The sequence below is a fragment of the Falco rusticolus genome, chromosome 2, assembly GCF_015220075.1.
Source record: "Falco rusticolus isolate bFalRus1 chromosome 2, bFalRus1.pri, whole genome shotgun sequence".
NCBI lineage: Eukaryota > Metazoa > Chordata > Aves > Falconiformes > Falconidae > Falco > Falco rusticolus.
Genome location: NC_051188.1, coordinates 66,961,822 through 66,982,454, shown reverse-complemented (window position 1 = coordinate 66,982,454; position 20,633 = coordinate 66,961,822). Strand labels below are relative to the sequence as shown.

At 45.7% G+C, this 20,633-nt stretch overlaps 1 protein-coding gene across 1 annotated transcript; it reads left to right on the top strand.

Annotated features, from left to right (window-relative positions):
- The first annotated feature begins 1,085 nt into the window (after positions 1-1,085).
- Positions 1,086-19,932, top strand: ECRG4 (ECRG4 augurin precursor). Its single transcript, XM_037378505.1, has 5 exons — positions 1,086-1,226; positions 14,232-14,364; positions 15,069-15,116; positions 17,412-17,569; positions 19,535-19,932. The coding sequence occupies exons 1-5, from the start codon at positions 1,215-1,217 to the stop codon at positions 19,694-19,696; spliced, it is 513 nt and encodes a 170-aa protein (XP_037234402.1). The 5' UTR covers positions 1,086-1,214; the 3' UTR covers positions 19,697-19,932.
- Positions 19,933-20,633: the final 701 nt, after the last annotated feature.

Here is a 20,633-nt window from a genome sequence, read left to right as displayed (position 1 = left end):
CTGCAGGATCATGGAATTTGAGGTCTGCATGATCATGTTACTTCCAAGTGGTGGCAGTAAATACAGCCTTGCTTCTCAGTACTCGTATGTAAACGCGGACGTGTGGCTGGTTGCCTGTAGGTGAGCTTTGTGTGGAGTTTCTGGGCCTTTATAGACTGCATACAGCTGCTTTGCCACTGTATGGCCAGGTACATTCATACCATGGCCATGAATATTCACCCTCATGTGGTCAGGCATCCTGAGGTATGACACAAAGGGTACATCCCTTTCCACTAAACGCCTGGATATGTGTCTTGTCTTAGCTGTTATGGCACTAGAAATATATAATGTGCCTCCAAAATACAGTTGTAACTGCATCAAACATTTCTTTAAAGTGATTGTGATTTCCTTGGGCCGTTTGCAATGCTACTGGGATGTTCCACTGAAACCTGGAGCTATTTAATACGCAGATGTCATGGTCGTTGCCTGTCCCTGACTAGTTACAGATTCAAAGAAATTGTTTTGATATTACTGATGTCCATCCTGTTTATTTCTCCTGGATTATCCATAAAAGGAGGTAAAAAACACTATGCCTAGAGTAAAACAGAGTTTTGCTGTTGCAGCCTTGTGAGGGTTTGAGTGTGGCTTGGATTTAACAGCAACATGGGTCTTTACAAAACAGACCCTGGGTTCCTGCAGTAAGCTGAGCCTGCTGGTCACACCTCCTACCTGTGGCCCTCCTGCTGACCCTGGGTGCACCATCTCTCCAGGTACCTCCTGCACATTGGGTCCCAGCTCTGCTGCACCAGTGTGTACTGGCTCCCAGCACCTGCAAGAAATTAAAGAGCACTCAAATACTGCCCAGAGCTGGTCGCTCATCATACAGCTGACACAAAAGCCCAAATTCCTTTCGCATGAGAACATGGGTACATCTGCTTGCAATCATCTTTCTCCAGTCAGCCACCTGATTAAGCAGAAATGTGATTCTCCACACTTGGTCCAAGAAGCACTCAGCAGATGCCTGCAGCTGAGGGGCTGGGATTCAGGAGAGGCAGAATAAATGCGCCTTTCACGCCCAGCATCCCCAGCAGTCCTGTGGCTCCCGCACTCGCAGCCTTGGTTGCTTCGTGCCCTGTTTGCAGGACGCAAGACATGCTGAAATAAAGAGAAACTTGTTCTGTGGCAGGAAAGGTCATTTCTTCTGGCCAGGCATTTGGGAAGGAGACAGGAAGCATATGATTTTAAAGGTAAACTGATAAAATATTTATTTGCTGGAAGAAGGGGAGGAATGTCTAAAACATGTCAGTGTTTTTTAGTAAAAAATATTGTGACATCTTACTCCTGCCCTGACAACAACTGCGGGGTGTTGTGAAGAAATATTTTAGCCTTCAGTGGTCTGTAGCATCGTGCAGGGTATTTTCCTTCCTGGACGGATACTCTTTGTTCATCTGTGCACGTGTGTGTGTGTGTGTGTGTACAAGCACAGGGATGTGAATGCACACTCCACAGTGGAGGAAATGGCTGAAAATATCAGAAGTGAGTGGACACAGAGGGATATTAGCAGTCTCTGGTAATGCTATTGTTTGTTTCTTAATTTTCTCTTTATTGCAGCTGACCAACGTGGAAACAACTAAAAATCACTACTTTAATGAAAGCTGCAGTTTGTAACGCAGATGCATTACAGTTTATGCACTTTTGTAGATTTGCCAGATTCCGTTTCAAAACTTGCCTTTCGTGCTGAAAAAGGACCGAAGAAGTAATTTATAGGTGCAATTAAGAATGCCATGTTTGGGGAATAAAAGGAAAGTATTTTTAACAAAAACAAGCTTGACAATCGAGAAGCTCAGCTTCACTGTGATTCCTGAAAGCAAGCAGAAGGCAGCAGCCACAGTATACTTTTAATCCTCAGATCTGATTGTGAGTCAGTATGTTTGTCAAGGCTAGGCTGCGCCCCTCTCCTAAGACTGGTTTTAACCAGCTCATAGTCCAGGTAGCCTGAGGACTTAAGCCAGATCTGCAAAAGGCGTACTTTGCCAGCAATGCAAAGTAATGCAGTTGCAGCTGCAGTGCCCTCAGAGCACGTGTGTCCCAGCCCAGCCGCAGCATCCCTCCTGTTTTACTGATTAAAATGGTCAGAAGTGACAATTCACCACATCCTTGACGAACACAGCTGTGCAGGAAAATGCTGTGCTGGCAGGCTGGGCAGGGGGGCCCGACGCAAGGCGGCCTGCTTTATGTTTGCTGTTTGGAGGCACATGGTTAAACCAAGAATGGACTTCTAAATTCTTTGAACTGAACCCTTTCCAAGACCTGCCAAGGTCTTGTTTTAGGCCAGGCTATATTCCTGGTGTCAGACAAATGCCTGACAGAGAGGAGAGCTCTCCTGAATAAGTCTCACTCTGGGCATTTTTAGGAATCTATCTGATTTAGGGAAGTTCCTAATATAAGGGTAGGGTAAAAGAACATCGTCCCTTAAAAAGTGTAGGGAACGGTGGTGGACAGACAGTGTTATAAAAAAATCTGGCATGCCAGGGTCTATTAACTTGTCTGCATGTTACCATTACAGTTTATTTACCTGCATTCATGTACACATGCAGAATTTTAAGGTGACAGTAGAATGACCTATGCTAGTGCATGAAGATTCAAGGGGAGCATCTGTCATTAAAAAACAAAAAGAAAAAACATTTATTTAGCACAGGCTGAAATACAGAATTATTTGCATGCTGTATTTGGCCTGACTTACTATAGGCAAGACTTAATGATGTACAGAAGGGTTGTCTGAAAGAAACTGTGCAGGCTCTGATCTTTTCTAGGGCTTCTTTCCCGAATGTTCATTTGGATGTTGCAACACACTGACACTCTGTAATAAATCCATTTAGATATTATTTAGAGGTCTCATATTCAATATCTTTTTTTAATACAGCTTCATTCTCTGTGAATGCTAATGTGGATATATGGAGATGAGGAGCTCGCTGATGATAGACACAGATGGGGTGCCTTTAAGGCTGTGTCAATGGCCCCTGACAATATTGATCACCAAGTGTCATCACTGAGAAAAGACACTGAAGTCTTTGGAACCGAACAGTTAACAAAGTGTGGATCAAACCTGGATTTTCATCTGTAGGAAAGATAAACCCTTATATCAGTCTGTCCCTATGCCAGTCAGCCAGTCTGATGGTTGGGTCTCAATGTAGCGATGGGAAAATGCACATCTTTTTTACCGTGCTTAGTGAAGGCTGTGTTTGCAAAGAATATTCTTACCACTTGCCACACAGCTTTCATCCTCAGCAGGAGGATGCACAAGCACAAGTCTAACTTCTGGGAGTAAATGTAATTTGTCAATGCCTTGCAGAATCAGGTCCCACTCTCACCCCTTGGTCTTTCCAATCTGTTATGCTACCACTCTTTGCCTGCCCTGCTGCTTACCTGCAGCCCCTCTGCTCCTTGTAGCACTGTCATCAACCATTGTTCTTTTTCAGATATTGCCTGAAGCCACTGCCATGCAATTGATGGGAAAATGATAACATTTAGGTTGAAAGAAAGTTGGCTTCAGCTGACATTTTTGTACAAATTCGGAGCAATCAGTTTCATGGGTGATTTGTAAATGTACAAACTCTATGCTACCACCTGTCTTTTCCTTCCTTTCACAATCGAGAGAGATGTATTGATTTTAAGGCTAGAAGACATCACTCTGGGCTGACCACCTGCATAATTCAGATCCTCTGACATCCTTGTTTAAACTCATGTTTCAGCTTCAAGAAGAGTACTTGTGACAGAGACTGTCTTTTAGCAAGAAAGAAAAATATCCCCTTGATTCAGAAAGATCCACATAATTCATGACAAGCCTTGTTCCAGTGTTGTCCAAGAAAAACTTCTTATACCTTCCATGCGCTTGTTAACTTCCATCTGATATTTTCCCTCAGAAGAGAGACTCTGAGCCCAGTACACCACCAATTAGCTTATGAGCACTCCAGAAGGGAGGCTGCTCTGCTACTTGCACATGCATTGTCCGTGCACAGAATTAAAATACCAGTAAACAAAATATACATGTTTCATAACTGTAATTGTTCATGTCACAAACTCAGACTCAGATCGTTTTGGATAATTTATTCCTGAAGCTGCTTACATAGTCTGGAAAGGGAAAAGGCAGATACATTTTCCAATATATTGCTATGCAGAGAATGTGCTTAGATCTTTGAATAACATTACTGGTTTGTATTGTTTATTTACATATAAGAGTTTAGTTCTCTGTGTGTCAGAGCTCATTTTTAAATGAAAATAAGTGATTTTTAAGTGGAAACCAGAGATGAATATGGGAGAGGAACCTCTGATGAAATAGGAAGAGGTGGAATGTGTCCATAATGAAACCAAAATGAAGGTATTCTGTCAGCCTTTGTTTTACTCTGTTTCTTTTTTAAGGCTAGCCTGGAGTTGCCTGTGCGCTGGCAGGGAAATCAGTCTGTGCCTTGGGCAATGGGATCTCTCCATGGCTAGGGGACACTGATTGATTGTTTCACATATTGAGACTGTAGGTTTGATGGGAACTGTATAGGAATGGTGACAGTAGTAGAGATTGGAGCATTTGGGCTTCTTTACTAAAATATATACCTTACAACGTATGCTCCTTTTTTTCAGATAAAAAGCCTTCTCTTCACTATGCATTTCTCTTTTCTTTCTGCTGTATGTTTCTCCTCTTTTTTCCATGTATTCCTTTCCTTGGTCTAAACATTTCAGTATGGTTTAAGTAAGTCATGTAAGATTAGTCTATGGAAAAGTTTTTCCATTGGCATATTTAATGGCTTTGTAATGATTTAGTGATCTGGTTATACTGGTCCTTTTTTTTTTTTTTTTTTTTTGTGTCTGTGTGTGTGTTTCACACTATTTCTCGTGAAACGGCCAACCCAAACCCCATGATAAAAATGATCAAGGGGAAAGTGTTGACTTTGCTAAACCCAAGGACAAGTGTTGCATTTGAATCAACAGGACCAGCATTCTTCTTGTCCAGGTGCCTAAAATTTGCTTAGTGGCAAGCCAGGCCAAGTCTCTGAAAAATGTGTTCCCATGTCAGGTACTGCGTGCTTCCAAGTATGACTCACTTCTGCTCCCCCAGTTTTCTCTTCATTGAAAAAAAAAAGCAACAAGTCTCCCATCTGCTCCTATCTCCTCCCTGCTGCCCAGGGAATTGGTGGAGTCACCATCCCTGAGTGGTGTTTAACAGACGTGTAGATGTGGCACTTAGGGACCAGGTTTAGTGGTGGACTTGGCAGTGTTGGGTTTGCAGTTGGATCTGATGATCTTAAAGGTCTTTCCCAGCCTAAATGGTTCTATGATTCTACGATCTTACTGTCTCTGATTAACAAGTGATTACCAACAGCAAAGTTATATTGCAAGTTACATGCTGTCCCTGCATCTGCGTTGATCAATGTGAAAAATAAAAAATTAAATGACCATTTTTAAGAAGATGTTTTTAACCTAGTTATTACTTGAGTGAAAATAACTAATCATCTAATACAACTGCATGGCCTCTCCTGATCATGACATACATTCATCAGTAATGACTGATCATACAGTCATTACTGTGCTTGTACTGTTTCTGTAAGGTACATATCTGTAAGGCAGTCCTGGGTTATCGGTTGGACTTGATCTTAAAGGTCTTTTCTAACTTAAACGATTCTATGACGAAGTCCTCAAAGGCTTGTCTGCATGTTTACTCACTGCTGTATGGCTAAACACTGACCTGGACACGCATGGGAGAGAAAGAGATCAGTGTCACATCACTGTGCTGTTACTCTGGTAACAATAATTAATGTTCAGCTAATATGTATTAGACTTACAGCCACTGCCTCATTACTGGTAATTAGTAGATGAAAGCATCTTTCCATTGTGATCATTAGGTGGTAACTTTATCTAATAGGATGGCAGTCACCATCCTTCACTTAGTAAGAGTACCACAGACCTGCAGTGCAGGGTGTGACAAAATGTTAAACAAGTAAAATGTTCTTTAAAGCAAAAATCACTTCAGTAGTCTTTTTTTTTTAAAACCCTTGAACACAAGGGTTTGTAATGGCAGATTTTGAGGAAGGAGGAGGCAAAAGACTTTTGTGCTGGTTTTGGTAGAAGTAAGTGATTAAATTGCTCACCCCGTCTTGAAGAACTACAGCCTCCGAATTCCTGTTTCTGAAGTACATTAGCTTTCTGGTTGAAGTATATAACTGGTCTGGCCCAAAACAGAGTGATCCGGCCCAAAGCAGGGCTGTCTTGCCCACCGGGACATTTCTGGTGGAGAGGACACAGTGTGCTGGAGACGGACAGCAGCGTATTAGTTCCTCTGTGCCACAGCCATCCCCAGTGGCAAGAACTCTGGGGCATACAAGCACTTACACCAATGCCTAGAGGAGCTTGCAGGGACTTCAGAGGCCTGTCTGCATCAACAAATGTGGGCAGTTTCTTTTGCTTGGGTGAAGGAGAGCCAGCCTGAGCTCAGTTGTGCAGCCCTATTAGCACAGACAGCTGATGGGCCCTGTGGTGGCCTGGGTCAGGCCCCGTGCAGGCCTTTGGGAACAGCGCTCAGCAGCATTTTCCTCCACTGAACACTGAACTCGAGGAGAGCAAAGAGCCAGGGATGAAATGCCTGACTTTCCAGGGGAGCCACGTTCCTGTATGATGGCATTCTGTGAGATCCAGGCATATAGCAGCAGCAGACCGGGATTTAATCTCTATGGGATTCCATAGGGCTCCTATGATTAAAAATACTTGTGTGCATGAATACTTGCAGGACAGATGCCTAAATGATCACAACAGGTAAAAAAATCTCCCCTCCAATTTCCATACCCTCACTGTGCAGTCGCTGGCATCCAAGGACAGCTGGGTGCAGCAGGGCTTCATGCAGGAATATTAAAGATGCCATGATCTTTTTTACTCAGCAGCAGCATGGAGAGACTACAGAAAGTGCATTCTCCTGGAAACAAACCGAACTGTAAATCAGCAAGGTAATCCAGCGTTGGATGAACAGAGGCACAGGCTTGTTCACAGGCAGGGCTTAGGTAGGGCATTGGTGAAACTGCAAAGCACAGATATAATGCAGAGCCAGCGGGAGCAGCCACGAAGCAGATCAAGAGAGGTGTAAGGTCACACGTGATAACATCAGGAAGACAAGGGAGGTTTCTGCTCTGATAACCTGAGAGTCATGCTCCAAGCTGGGATGCTCTGCCTCTTATTAAGGCTCCCAAAGGCTGGTGTTCCACCCGCGGAGAGAGCAATCGCCCGCTCTCCGCTGCGGATGACTTTGCTGTGTTTTGACCGCTTGGGCAGACATTTTGTGTGCTGGGGGCCTGCCTCAGGCAGGCTGGCGGTGCTGCTGAAAGGTTCAGCCCATGTGATTCCTACCTGCCTGAGAAGGCAGGTCAGGGAAAGCAGGTTGTTTTGTTCACGCTAAAAATGCCTGGCAGGCTTCAAGCAGTGCTCCAGCTCCCATGCTTTAAAACAGGGTCTTCAAACTGCACAAGGCGTGGCAGCAGCTGTCTGGGATGCATCCCATTTCTATCCCTGTGAAAAAATGCAACCACTTTGTCCTATTTCAAATTTTAAAAAATAGCACATGCTAGATAGGCTTGCATTGTGTCCCTGCAGGTCTCTGAGGCTTACATACACGCTGGTGAGGTTGCAGTGGCGGTGCGTGGGGCTTGCCCTGCCACCCCAGCAACAGTTGCGCTGCTGCTGGGGCTGAGGGGACTGAGGCACAGGGAGCGAAACCTTAGGCAGAGCTAACCCGTCCCTGTATCAAGCCCTTTGCTCTTCAGCAAGCAAACTTTTCTGCTCGTAAACTTTGCTGCACAGGCAGAAATCCACTCTGGAGCATGCCCAAGTGCAACAGGCACTAAGGGATCATGAAGACACCGATTTGGCCTGCAGGGACCAGTTTTAGACATTGCTAAAGCCTCAAACACAAGACAGGAGGAGGAAGCGACCCAACCGCAGTGCTGCAATGGGTTCAGTGTGGATTCAGTTCACTCCTGTCTCTGTACTGACCTGCTCTGGGGACAGTGCTTACTGAGCACCAAGTGGGCCCAACCCCCGGCTGTTCCTCAGGGTGTGGTAGATGTAATAGCCTCCTCCAGCAAGAACAAGAAGAAGAAGTTCTGTTTCACCCGTTTTACCCCATTCTCACTTCTGGCCATACTCTCCCACAGCCTTCTTCCTTGCAAACCACACAGCTCTTGCAAACCACCTACCTGAGCCATCACACACCTCACTAGTCCTGAAGACAACTAACGCAGAAAAAGTGAACTGGCTCTGCTTTTGTAACAAACTGAATTGGCTCCAAAAAGTCCTAGAGCCAGTGCTGGTAAGAGGGAAGGATGAGGGAGCAGGGGGCAGAGAGACTTCCCCATCTTCATGGTAGCAAGTCACCATGTTGACTTAAGCTCTTAAGGGTAAGGCAGCTACCTCGGGAAGCACAATCTGGTTTCCAGCCATTCTCCAGTTTGTGCTGGATTCATCATAAGGTACTGAACTGTGCATTGGAAAGGCTGGCTCCTCTGGTGACGCTCTTTACAAAGGAAGAGACTCGTGTGAGCTGTTCTGCAAAGGGTTTTAGGGCTGCAGGTGGTGCAGGCAGGCATATTGCTCTAGCCATGATGAAGGTACCCAAGTGTTTGAAGGTGGCTGGGCTTGCAAGAAACTCCTTGCAGCTTCCCCTCGTTTTGCAGTTGCTGATGTGATGGTGCTGCATCCCCACACTGGCTTTCTGGTGAAGGACAAGGCAGGAAATAGTACTTTTGTGATGAGGATTTAGTTGGGGGCCTGAGAAGATGGGGAAACCACGGCAGCTGTGACAGGGCAGCTGGCAGCGGTATGGGACACTCTTCAGGGAAGGGCTTGATCACTGCAAACAGCACATGGTCACTGATGACACAATGTAGCACAAGGTCAGATAGCTTTTTTTATTGTATGAATAACATCCACCCCATGTGTAAGCCCAGAGTTTTGGAGAAAGAACAGAAATGTGTATGAACCATTAAGACAGCATTAATGTGTAGAAAAGGGATGCTAAACCCAAATCACTAAATTTAATTTTTGGGGATTTTGCATTTACTATGATATCATACCTATGAATAGTTGCAGCCTGTTTGTTGGGTGGGGTTTTTGTTGTGGTTTTTAGGTGTTTGTGGTTTTTTTTTAAGGGTGTGCATGCATTCTGGATGTGAATGCTAAAATAAGAGAGTAAAAAAACCACAAAAATAGGTCAGAAATAAGAGTTCATTAAAAATGTTTTGAAGCATGGAAAGAAGAGTCCCAAGAGACAGCAGTAAAAGAATGTGATTTGAATGAAATCAGGCTGTGGTAAAAAGACACGTAATGCACTACAGTCCTTCTCCATCTCTCTTCCTGTTAGATCTGACTTGCAGACTTGGTATATACTTCCAGGTTTATCCTAAAAATATACTGGAGGCAGTGGAAGAGAAAAAGGAGAAGGATTTCTTAGAGAGAGAATGATTTTGGTAAATAAATCAATAGCTCTGCAGAAAGGTAGCAGCTGTGATCAGATAACATTGCCGAACTAATCTGCTCCTCACACTCTTATCACAAGAGCCATAAGGTTAATTCTGTAGTGAGGGCAGCAAAGTACCCTCAGTGAGTGAAGGGAGGGAGACGGACAGAGTAACAGACACCATTTCTTGTCTGACAGCGTCCGCCAGAAGCTGCAAAAAGTATCAGCAGTAACCAAGCACAAGGAGAAAAAAGAAAGACTGTCTTTTAAGCTATTTTCTATGGAAAATATAAACACTAATAATTCTTAATAACATGGACCAAAGTAATGGTGCACCCAGTTGAGATGCAATGGATGAAAGGTGTCTCAAACCATGTGTCAGGGCCAACGAGACTCATAGCCAGCAACAAATAAAATTTTCCCTAAAGCAAAGGTGTTTGTCCTGGGACTTGGGGATAGTCCTACCATTATCAGGAGGACTCTGGAGCAGTGAAAGCAGAAGTATGGAACTCAAAATGTTTTGGAAAGAACTGACTGATGACTTAAATGTTCTTCCTTCTGTTTGGAATGAAAACATGACTCCTGCGGTTTCTTGGAACAGGCTGCAGAAAACAATCTGGAGTGCCAAATGCCTCTGTCCTAAGGCAAGTGACCAGGCCAATATAGCCGGGAAGTTTTGTAAAAACCTCATTAGCAGAAAATAATAATTTCCTGAGCGTTGGGAGCACTGTTCAACGCTGCCATATTCTTGATCAAGTGTGTCATTTTAGTGGATCATTAAAAACTTCATGGTTCTTCTTTGCAAAAGATGAAGGGTCATCTCCTGCAGTCCCTGGCCACTTTCCAACTTATCTGTTTGCCTACCAAGTTATGCTGATGCCAGGTCTCACTAGTTTATCATGTCTCATTATATGTGGTGGGGTTTTTTTTCATTGGGAATCCAGCTTTGGGAGTCCTGTGATTATATACTCATTTAATCTACATCGTATTTAAGAACATTATTGTGTTGAAAGGCCTGAAAACATGAGACCTAATAAAGGAAGAAGGAAAGAAAGCAAGATAAATCTTTTCAGTACAATTTTTTGTGCTTTGAACTGCTGAATATCTTTGAATGGCCATTACTGATACTATCTCTTACATTTTAATGAATGCAACACAGTTATCTCAACAGCTACTGTGGTGAGATGCAAAAGCAGAAGTGTCTCTTTGCTATTCAGGATTCTCTCTATATTAAGTTTTATGCATAATGTGCAATAATAATCAAAAAATTCAAACACTCAAAAATTCAGTGATGCTTGGAGGCAGATTCCCCTCCCCCTCTCCCCCCGTTTAGGTCAGATCAGTTAAACAGCCATGCATGCCCACACCACTTTAGGCATTTGTAGAAGCCACTAGGCTTAAAACCACTAGGTGTAAACTCAGAGATCACACAGATGAAACGGGGTTGCCCGAGTGGTCACCAAACGTGCCGCGAACTGCAGAGCTGCAGGCTCCAAAGACAGCACTGGCCGGCAGTAGGCTCAGCAATTGGGATTTCTCTGGCTCCAGTGAGCTCTTTGCCTGGCTTCTGCCTGTTGTTTCTCAAGGTCAGGCTCAGAGTGGCTTTCTGTTGGATCGCTCCCAAATTTCTGCCTCAGGCTTGCGAGATCATAGTCCATAGTCCAGCTCCATGCTGAGGAAGTGACAAAACCTGCCAGCTCCATCCCACTATCCTGCTGTGAGCATCCCTCCGGTTAGTGGTCCCTATTATGCTAGGGGGCTTGATGGAGTTTTACACCGTTCTGGGGAACAGTCCTGCTGATGACATTAATTAACATCTTTCAACAAAGTTTCAACTCCAAGAGTCTACTGTTGTCACCAATGGTGATGAAAGACATTTACCTGAATGATGTCATTAGCACAGGCTTGCTTACCTAGAGCACTTGGGGATGATGCACAGCCACGCCAGCAGACAGCTCCCAACCTTGGCATCCAGTGGAGGCAAACTAAGCCCTAAGACAAGCCTTAAACTCCTCCATGCTGAAGAAAGGGGTGTTTTAAAGAGAGCAACGTCACTGCTGATTGAGAGATCAGAGGAAAACATTGCAGTCTCCAGGTCGCATGCACAGCAGCTGTAGTTTTACATGGCAAATAGCAGAAAGGGGTACTGCAGGTGTGTCAATAAACATAGATGCTCACTTGAAGGTAAATACTTCTAATAATGATGCAGCAGTCGCAAGCTCAGCAGAAAAAAATGTGTCTTACTACAACACCAGGGCAACACTGCCTTAGTACTTAAAGCAACCTGGAACAGAAATAAAGATTGCTACTGGAAAAAACACCAGTCACCATTTACCACTGCCTTTGAAAAGAAGTGGTGTTATATTTTTACACAACTTCTTTACTTTTTGTCAGAATCTTCTGTCCCCTGAACTGGGAAGGTGACCTCTTCAGGGAAGATACTGCACTCAGTTTAACCCTGAGCATTATATTCTTCTGTCATCTGCTTCTTCCACCACTAGAGCAATGATTTTCAACAATAACCTTGTACTTGAGTCAATCCATTCTCTGGGTTTCACCAGGTAGCATTTTATCTCAGCACTTTCCTGAGTCATAGTGGTATATTTGGTATCCGGAGGAGGGTTTGTGCTTTATATTCCCAGAGGCACCAAGTACCTGAAGTTCTGCAGAGCTCCATTTCCATGCAAGGCTCACTACAAACTGACCAGCTGAACAAAACACCCTTTGCCATTACCAATATAGCAGTAGACTATAAATATTCACGAGTTATTGCCCTGGTTTTATAAATTGTCATGGCTGTTTCATGTAGCCTTCACTTCTGTCCCTCCTAGCTATATTCTGCAACTAACTATCCAAAAACCTCAGGTGGTTTTAGTAAAAAGGCTGTCAACGTTAAGCTGATGAAAGAGCGCGTTGATTCAGAACGGGTGTTTGCTCCAAGACACAGTGTTAAGTCTGCTGACGCTTGAAGCATGGGGCTGTAGGGACAAACCACTCAAAAGCAGTGACAGAAAACCAGACAAACTAAGTTTGGTTCCCAGCTGCGTGGGGGTTGAGCTGGGACTTCAGACTCCTATGGGAATGCTTCCACCACAGGGGTGTGGAAGGCGCTGCTCCCTCCCACTCTGCCCCCCCTCCCAAAGCCGTGGCTCCTGTGGAAAGCAAGGGGCGTTTTGGCTGGAGCGACTACATTCCTTTTACAAGCTGTTGCTGATGCTGATTTAACTGGGACGACCAGAGAGAGGCCTGAGCTAACGCTGGGGGATGGAGGGAGGCAGGGGAAAGACTTTGCGTGCAGCTCCAAGCACTTTTTTCACAGGGGGAAAGATGCATGGAGCAATCAGGAGTGGTTGCCTGGAGCAACATTTAGGCTGGGGCTGGGGAACCACTGATGGACCAGCCCGTGCTGGTGCAGCTTCTGTGTTTTGCAGCAAATGGTAAAGCCAGACACAGGGTCTTGTCACACTCCCAAAATTAGCTGTGCCTGAAAAACAGCACTGATGGGCTCCACATGTCATCGCAGGGAGTTGCCACACCACTGCACAGCTCCCTCGCCATACACGTGCATGTATGTATATGCACACATACCAATATACGTATTTATATACAATTACAATATATACAGTATATACAGTGTGTATGTATATATTCATCTGCAACGAATCTGGAAACAATCCTTGGATCAGGGAACCAAGGCCTCTGCGCTTGCCAGATTTCTCACAAGTAGGTTACAGAGAGAGCTGGGCTCCCCCTCGCCTCCCCCTAAATCCCCCCACGCTCCCTGCCGTACCCTGGCACAATTTCAGCAGGAGGTGAAACACCCGTAACTCTCCTGAGCGTTGTGGGTCTCTGCTGTGAGGGAAGATAGAGGTTTGTGTCCGAGGCCAGGCAAGGATCTTGCTAGACTTCATCTGGGATGTTTCCGGCATTTGCAGGGGAAGGATCTGAGAGAAGCTGAATTCGCTGAGGGAAGCTTAACTCTGATTTAGGAAAAGGCAGAGTAAGTTTAGGCACCATTGCAGTTATGATCCTGCTGTGCAAGGACTTTGCATTTGTGAGCTTGGCTTTCGGTCTCTGAGGTGTTACTGTAAGCTAAACCTGTCTATATGTAGAAAGAGAAATCCAAGTAATTTTTTAAAGCTGATCAACTAAAATGCATTGTGTTTTTCCATGGACTTGGGGAGTGGGAGGAAGGGAGAAGAAAAGAGACCCTGAGCTAAGTCCCCTTTGGCTGATGGATTCATTTTCCCACAAAGACAATTTCCATCTGCTTTTACAGGTGACTGGCAAATTGGCTTTATATAGAGAAATGTTAAAAGACATGCTGCTACCATTTTTTTATTATTATTATTATTATTCCTCTGTAAGAAAAGCCTGCATGAATTGCTGAAAGTTCTTTACCAGTTGCACTGGATCGTGTGTAACCACAAAAAGAAGGAAAAAAAAAGCAAAAAAAAAAGCGCTGCTGCGAGCGGGCAGACGGTGCCACGCCAAAAGAAAGGGGGGATGCCTCGTCCCAGCGGGACGCACCGCACTCCACGTTCAAGCACAAAGGGCACAACCCCGAGGAAGCCCACGGCCGCCGGTGTCCTCGCCCTCCCGCTGCGGGTGCCCCCGCGCCCCTCCCCGTGGCGTCGGGCCGGGCGGGCCGGGGCGCGGCGTGGGGCGGGCGGGCGCGCCCTGTCCCTCCGCTCCGGCTCCTGCTCCTGCTCCGGCTCCATCTCCATCCCCACCTCCATCCCCTCCGTCTCCTCCCGCCCAGGTGGGTCGCCTCGCCACGCCGCGCCGCTCGCCGCCCCCCGCCGCCATGCCGCCGCCGTGCTCCCGCGGGGCCCTGCCCGGGGCCGCCTTCCTCCTCCTCCTCCTCCTCCTCCCGCTGCTCGGCGCGGCCCCTGGTGAGTGAGCGCCCGCGCCCGGGCCGGGATGCGGGATGCGGGATGCGGGGAGGGAAAACGTCCTGGGGGGCGGGAAGCAGCCTGGGTGAGCGCTCCCCGACACGCCAAGGCTTGTGCAAGTTGAGCATCTTTTTTTTAAAACCTTGTTTTCGAGTGAATAAAGCATTTCGGAGCAGCCGAGCGCTTGCAGGTCTCCTGTTGCACTGCCCGGCCGTTGGCTAAATCCTTGGATCCTTCTGGGAAAGCGTTTCGGCAGGACGGCAGCGCCGATGTGCTGTGGGATGAGATGGGCTGCGAGGCACGGCGCGGAGGTAGCCCGCTTGTAGCGTGCCTCTAGCTCTGTGACCGGGGTTTTCCGGGGTTACTATGTCACCTTGGGCACTGTGTCATGCTACGGGCACCAGCCGCAGTCTTCTGCTGAAAAATACAATGATTTAGTTGGAGAAGACAGCCAGTATCAGGGTTGCCTTGCCGAGAAGAGCTGGGGAGAAGATGCCAGTGTCAGAAGCTTCCCTGCAGAGCCTATGTTTTGCTCGAGCGTGGGGACGGAGGCAAAGGCAGGCACTGGGAGAAACTTGCTGCAGAGTTTTGCTGTTGGGCTGGAGCGATGACAAAAATACTTTCAGTATTTTTTGAGATATGATCTTTTTTTGTTGTTGTTATTACCTTCTTAGTAAATGCACGTTTTATTTTCGCTTATCCAGATGTTCCGAGGGAAAATAAGCTTAAACTGATGCTTCAGAAACGAGAAGGTAAGTAAAAGGCAGCAAAGTACTTTCCCTTGTTTTCCCTTTGTGCCAATTGCTATCAGTCCAAGCTGCCAGCTCTAAGAGGGCAGTCAGAGGAGCAGCGTACCAGCACCCGTTTCAAAGCTGGTAGCACACAGCCCCTCTCGCTACGTATCGTGCCAACCCCCCCTGCGCATACGAAGTCTGCACCTGCATGTCCATTTGGGATTTGGTACTGGCAAGCTGGAGGCTCTGCTTATCACAGCCCCCTCTGAAAACCAGCGTTCCCAGCCTCAGGCAGTACGCCTGCCTTTTGCTCTGCACCGTGTATAGTACCTACCTTCTCCAGCGTATGCGTGGCCGACGTGGCGTGTATCTGGTTTATTCTGTGAAGTCACAAGTTTTTCCACAGAATTATAATGCATGGAAATACTGCTGGCTCAGGTGCAGAGAAGAAAATGTGCAAACCAGGCTTGTCTGCAATGCCTTGACTTGTTCCCTTTGTTCCTTGGCCCCACGTGTGCTTCCTTCTTGGAAGACTGCTTTCTGCACAGGAGAGATGATGGCCAAGGGCCCAGTGGGCAGATGCACCAAACAGCTTGCTGGTTGAGGGAAGGGGGTAGAAATGAAGCTGGCTAGGGACAAGCAGCACAGCAGCAGATGTGGGGGCAGGCTGAAACACCCCAGAAGTTTTGGTTGCCTCCCCTCAGCCTGTTCTATGGTTGAGGCAGAGGATTTACACCCTCTGTGAGGGACTCCCACTTTATGCAAGCCTGCCTGACTTCTCACTGTTTTTTAGCCAGCATCACTCATTACCTCTTGCCAGCCCTAAAGTAGGTGTCCCATCCACAGCTGCTTTCCACACGTGTGGGTTCCTCACCTCACCATTCTGCAGTGCTTGCACACAGGCAGGAGTGACCACTTGCAACAGCAACCCTCCCTGTGCCCCAGCAGCAGTCCACTTGTTTGTTCAAGTCCCCTGGTGAGATGCACCTCCCACCCAAGGGGAGAGGTTTTTGGAGCACACAGGCAACATGACCTAGACCAGGAAGAACTGCAAAGCCTTGAATTGATGATAGAGGCAACATACAGCCCCTTAATCCAAGCCTCACTCCCCTTTTCCAGTTGTGCGCTAAAGCGAGCAGGCTAAGCACACAGCACTGGCTCCCTTGCTGGCAGCGCCCCTTGCACAAGGCTCATTCACATGACATTTGTTCAGCTGTCCCCCTCCCCAGTAAAAACACCTAGCTCAAGCACACAGTGAGTTACCAGTTTCCAGCTCATCACTGCAGGGCAGCCTGCTGTTTCCCACTCTTCCTACGACAACACATCTATCACTTCTACCTCAAACCTCCTTCCCACTGCAGTCCTTTGTCTCCCGCTGTGAGTCCGCCTGGCTCCTACTTCAATGGTTTTCACATCTCTACCTGACTTCCCCATCAGTCCCAGCCTCTTCCCTCACATCCTCTGAAAATCCTGACCCACATCCATGTTCCTGGCCTGTTCCTCATTGCAATGAACCCTCTGAAGCCAAGAACATTCCTCCTACTCCTACACATGCTTCTTGTTTGGTCTTGTGAAGACCAAACATCACGTTTTATCATTCCCACCTGTGGCAGGGGGCTAGCTAGTCCTCACATCCATACCTTTCGGAGGTATGTAAATTTTTGTGGCTGCTCTAGCAGCCACAGCAAACTGCCTGCCTCCTAATTGGGCATGGGGCAAGCCAGATGGCACATCTGGGTCTGGCAGGTTGAGGGCATTCCAATGCAGCCACTGAACAGTGTGCTATGAAAGCCCAATGGGCTTTTATTTTCAGGCATACAGGGCATTTAGTGGCAGTCATTATTTAAAAGCCACGTTTTTACACAACAGATTGAAAAATCTTTTTATGTGTGTCTCCACCCTAATAAGTTGGCAGTGTTTCTCCAGCTTCTTCAGGCTTTTTAACGTTACCTCGCATCTTCATTCCCATTTCTGCAACAGCAGCACACAGAGGCCAGCTTCCTGTTCTCTCCTCAAAGCACAAAAATATTGTGTATATGCTCTTTGGGTTTATTTATTTAAATTCCTCACTTAGCTTCTGTCTTCGAGCTCAGAACAGCTTTTTGAAAATCCAAGCGAGTGAGAGTAGATAAGCAATCCTATTACATCTATGATTCCTGGGTTTATTACTGTTACTGCTATTACACGCATCGCACTGCCAAGCACAAAGGTGATGGCATGATGCGAGAAACATTTTCTTACTTGCTGCAAGCAGTACGCTTCGGGCTGACTAAAAATTTCCTGGCATGCCTTTTGGGGGGGAATTAATTTCAGCCCCTGCTGACACAAAGCCTGAAGTGTCGGTGAAAGAAACAGCGGCCAAGGAGTTCCTAAGCAGCCTGAGACGCCAGAGGCGTCAGCTGTGGGACAGAAGCCAGCCTGACGTACAGCAGTGGTACCAGCAGTTCCTCTACCTGGGATTTGATGAGGCGGTGAGTATTTCAAGGGTTGGTAGGGCTTCAGAGTGAGCGGCTGCGAGCGTGGATGCACAGCCATGGGGGCAGCCAGGGAGAGGCTGCCCTGCTGTTCATAGACACTCCAATGTCTTTTTTTTTAAAGTAGCAAATGTTGCACAGAAATATAAGCTTTGTTATCTGTTAGAGATTTCTGCATTATTTTTGTAATAGAAAAAAATGACATTAAAAACCTGCATGGAGTTCTTGCCTGCTACCAAACTTAAGCTTAATAAATTGCAAATGGATGTTTAAATAAAGTTTGCTTTGAGAAACAGGTGGCCAGACCCAAACCAATCAATGGTGTTTCAGGATATTAATTTGGCAGCCTCAACCTAATCAATTTGCTTTTAAATATGCCAAGAGATCCACACCAAGCCGGTCATGATCGGCATTCTTCAATGAAATTGCACTAACATTATGTACCTCACGCATGCGTGTGCCTCAATGGTGTGGGCAGCTCCTGACCATCACGAGCACGAGCAGCTGTGCCTTGACTCTAAATGTGAAAGGAAAACCATTTGATAATGTGCAGCCAACCTCTCTTGAAATGAGAAGGATACATTTTTTAAAAACAGTTAATTTGTAAAAACACTGGAATGGAATCGGGAGATCTCAGATCTGCACAAAGCTCTACTAAACAGATGCTGAAATAGGGCAAAAAAATGTGCATTTAGTTGCAGTCCCACATGTAGAATAATTTCTACATTAATAAGAGGTAAAAATAGTTATAGATGTTGAATTCTTGGCTTCTGTCAGCTGCATGAATGTGTTTAATGAGATTGCATTGGCACAGGCAAGCTGGAGTACATTTTGGACCTTCATGCTATGTGGATTGCTCAGAAGATGAATGCACTTATTTTCTAAGCTGGAACAATTAGAAAAATAATCCCTTGCTTGGACTGAAATAATGAAGAATACATTTTTTTTTGGTATCTTCCTGGACATTATGCAGCTAAAAATGACTTTTTAACAGCATGGCTATACCCCCTCCCCCAGTAGGAACAGGAAAATAGGAAAAGTGGTTTTATGCACCAGAAATTGAAGACTGGGGGCAAATACCAAGGAATAAGTAATAAGGACAAGCCATGCAGATAAGATGAATTCTCCTCTGAGTTCCTGTGTCCATTTCAAAAACTGAAATGAGGCCTGTTGTGAAATACAATGAATCCACTTAGTAGGTTTTCCCGAGTATTAAAACACAGTTTTAACAATGAAATAACTGTTTGTTCCAGCAAAGGACTTGGGCCATACTCGCCCATTATGTATTTTGCAAAACTTTTTTTTCAAATCTCAGCCAAAAATATTTCCAAAGAGTCATTCAGATGGAAAGGCTTTGGCTTGGCAAGTATTTGATATCCTTGCACACTGTTTTTCCTCTGCTGTTGGGAGCAGAATTGAAGTGCTTATTGCATTTCCATAGCTAGAAGGCTGTACTGTACCTTCATTTTCACCCATGCATGATGGGAGTGGAAAATCACAGGCATAAAGCAGAACTCTGCTGCACCTGCTTTACAGTCAGGGACACTGTGACTAGAGGCATGTGGCAATGGAGAGACATTCCTTTAGATTTTTAATGCAAAACATTGAAATGTTTTTATAGTCCATCACCGCAGAGGTAATGGGAATATTAGAGGTGCTTGGCGCGTGTTTCAGTTGCAGGCGCGGTCAGTTTGAGCATTTTACAGTGGGCAGAGCGTGCAGGGGTGGGTCCCAGGTGGGGCTGGGCAGGGCAATTCCTGCACTCCGGACCATGATAATCCCGTAGAAAAGGAAGGTACAAGTTGCAAACCCCCTTAGATCTACAGACTTTGTTTTGACAAATATGCAAAGAATCTGAATTTCTGAAAGAGACAAAAGGACCCTCCTGCACCACTTCTGTTTCACTCTCTTGGTTGAAAAGTTTCAGGCTTGGAAAGCAAGTATTTTCTTTTTTTTTGGCAGAAATTTGAAGATGACATGTCCTACTGGACGAGCTTAGGGCGTGCTCGTAATGAATACTATGGTGGATACTACCAACACCACTACGATGAAGATTCACCAATTGGCCCGCGAAATCCACACACCTTCAGGCATGGAGCAGCTGTCAACTATGATGATTACTAGTGCCATGTACCATACTATAGCTGGTGCCTATAGGGCTGCGCTGGGCGAGGCCGAGTCCTCCCTCAGTCAGAATGACCCTACTTTCCTTCTATTCATGTAAAATACCAAGAGTAAAGGAACTGCCAGTCTTCAAAGAAGCCACATTTTTTTTTTGAATTATCACTACTTAGTAGTACACTACATATAAAGTGTTCTAGAAATAAAGCTTTTTTGATAAAATAAACAGGTTGCCATTACTTAGTAGTTTGTAACAGGTTTCATTCCAACTGTATTACTAAAGATTAATTTTTAAATGGCTTTTGCATTTGCATCTTACAATCAGTTGCAAAGTTACATTATGTCATCTAGTTAAGTATATAGAATACATAATGTAAGCCAATACATTTCAGATGTGCCTGCTCGTTCAGATTTGTGTCAACAAATAAATCCAATTATTCTTGGAGAAAAAGAAAAAACCCAAAACACATTCATCTCAATTGAAGCGCTGCCTTATTGCCTCCTCTGCCGTTTCTAGACCTACTGTGCAGAGCCCTCCAAACTTGCGTGACACAGCAATCCTAGAGTTCTGTTGGGGCAAGGATGCAGATGTTCATAAAAGCTGAATTCAGCGCAGAGGAGCTCACCTACCTGCAGAGCCTGTGAAAGGAAAGGATTCTCCAGGGAAAGTGCTCAGTGCAGGAACCTGACATCAGGAGTGACTGCTGAGATGCAGATCACCTAATGTGTGTGGCCCCAACCCCTTCCAGGCACGATAACCCGAAGGTTATCTTTGATGAATACTCCCCTTTATGTCCGTTCTACTTAGCTGCAAGCTTTCAGTCCAGCTCAAAACAGGGAATAAAATAATAAACTAAGCTATTTGAAATGAAGTTAGCGTCAGATAGCATCCAACACAGTCTCCAGTTCCCTCTACCCGCAATTCAAACTGGAATTTATA

Bases quoted from the DNA above. Each gene is read 5' to 3' on its own strand.
- ECRG4 (XM_037378505.1), top strand. The intron at 14,365-15,068 runs GTGAGTGAGCGC...TCGCTTATCCAG, and splicing joins GCTGCTCGGCGCGGCCCCTG to ATGTTCCGAGGGAAAATAAG. The intron at 15,117-17,411 runs GTAAGTAAAAGG...AATTAATTTCAG, and splicing joins GATGCTTCAGAAACGAGAAG to CCCCTGCTGACACAAAGCCT.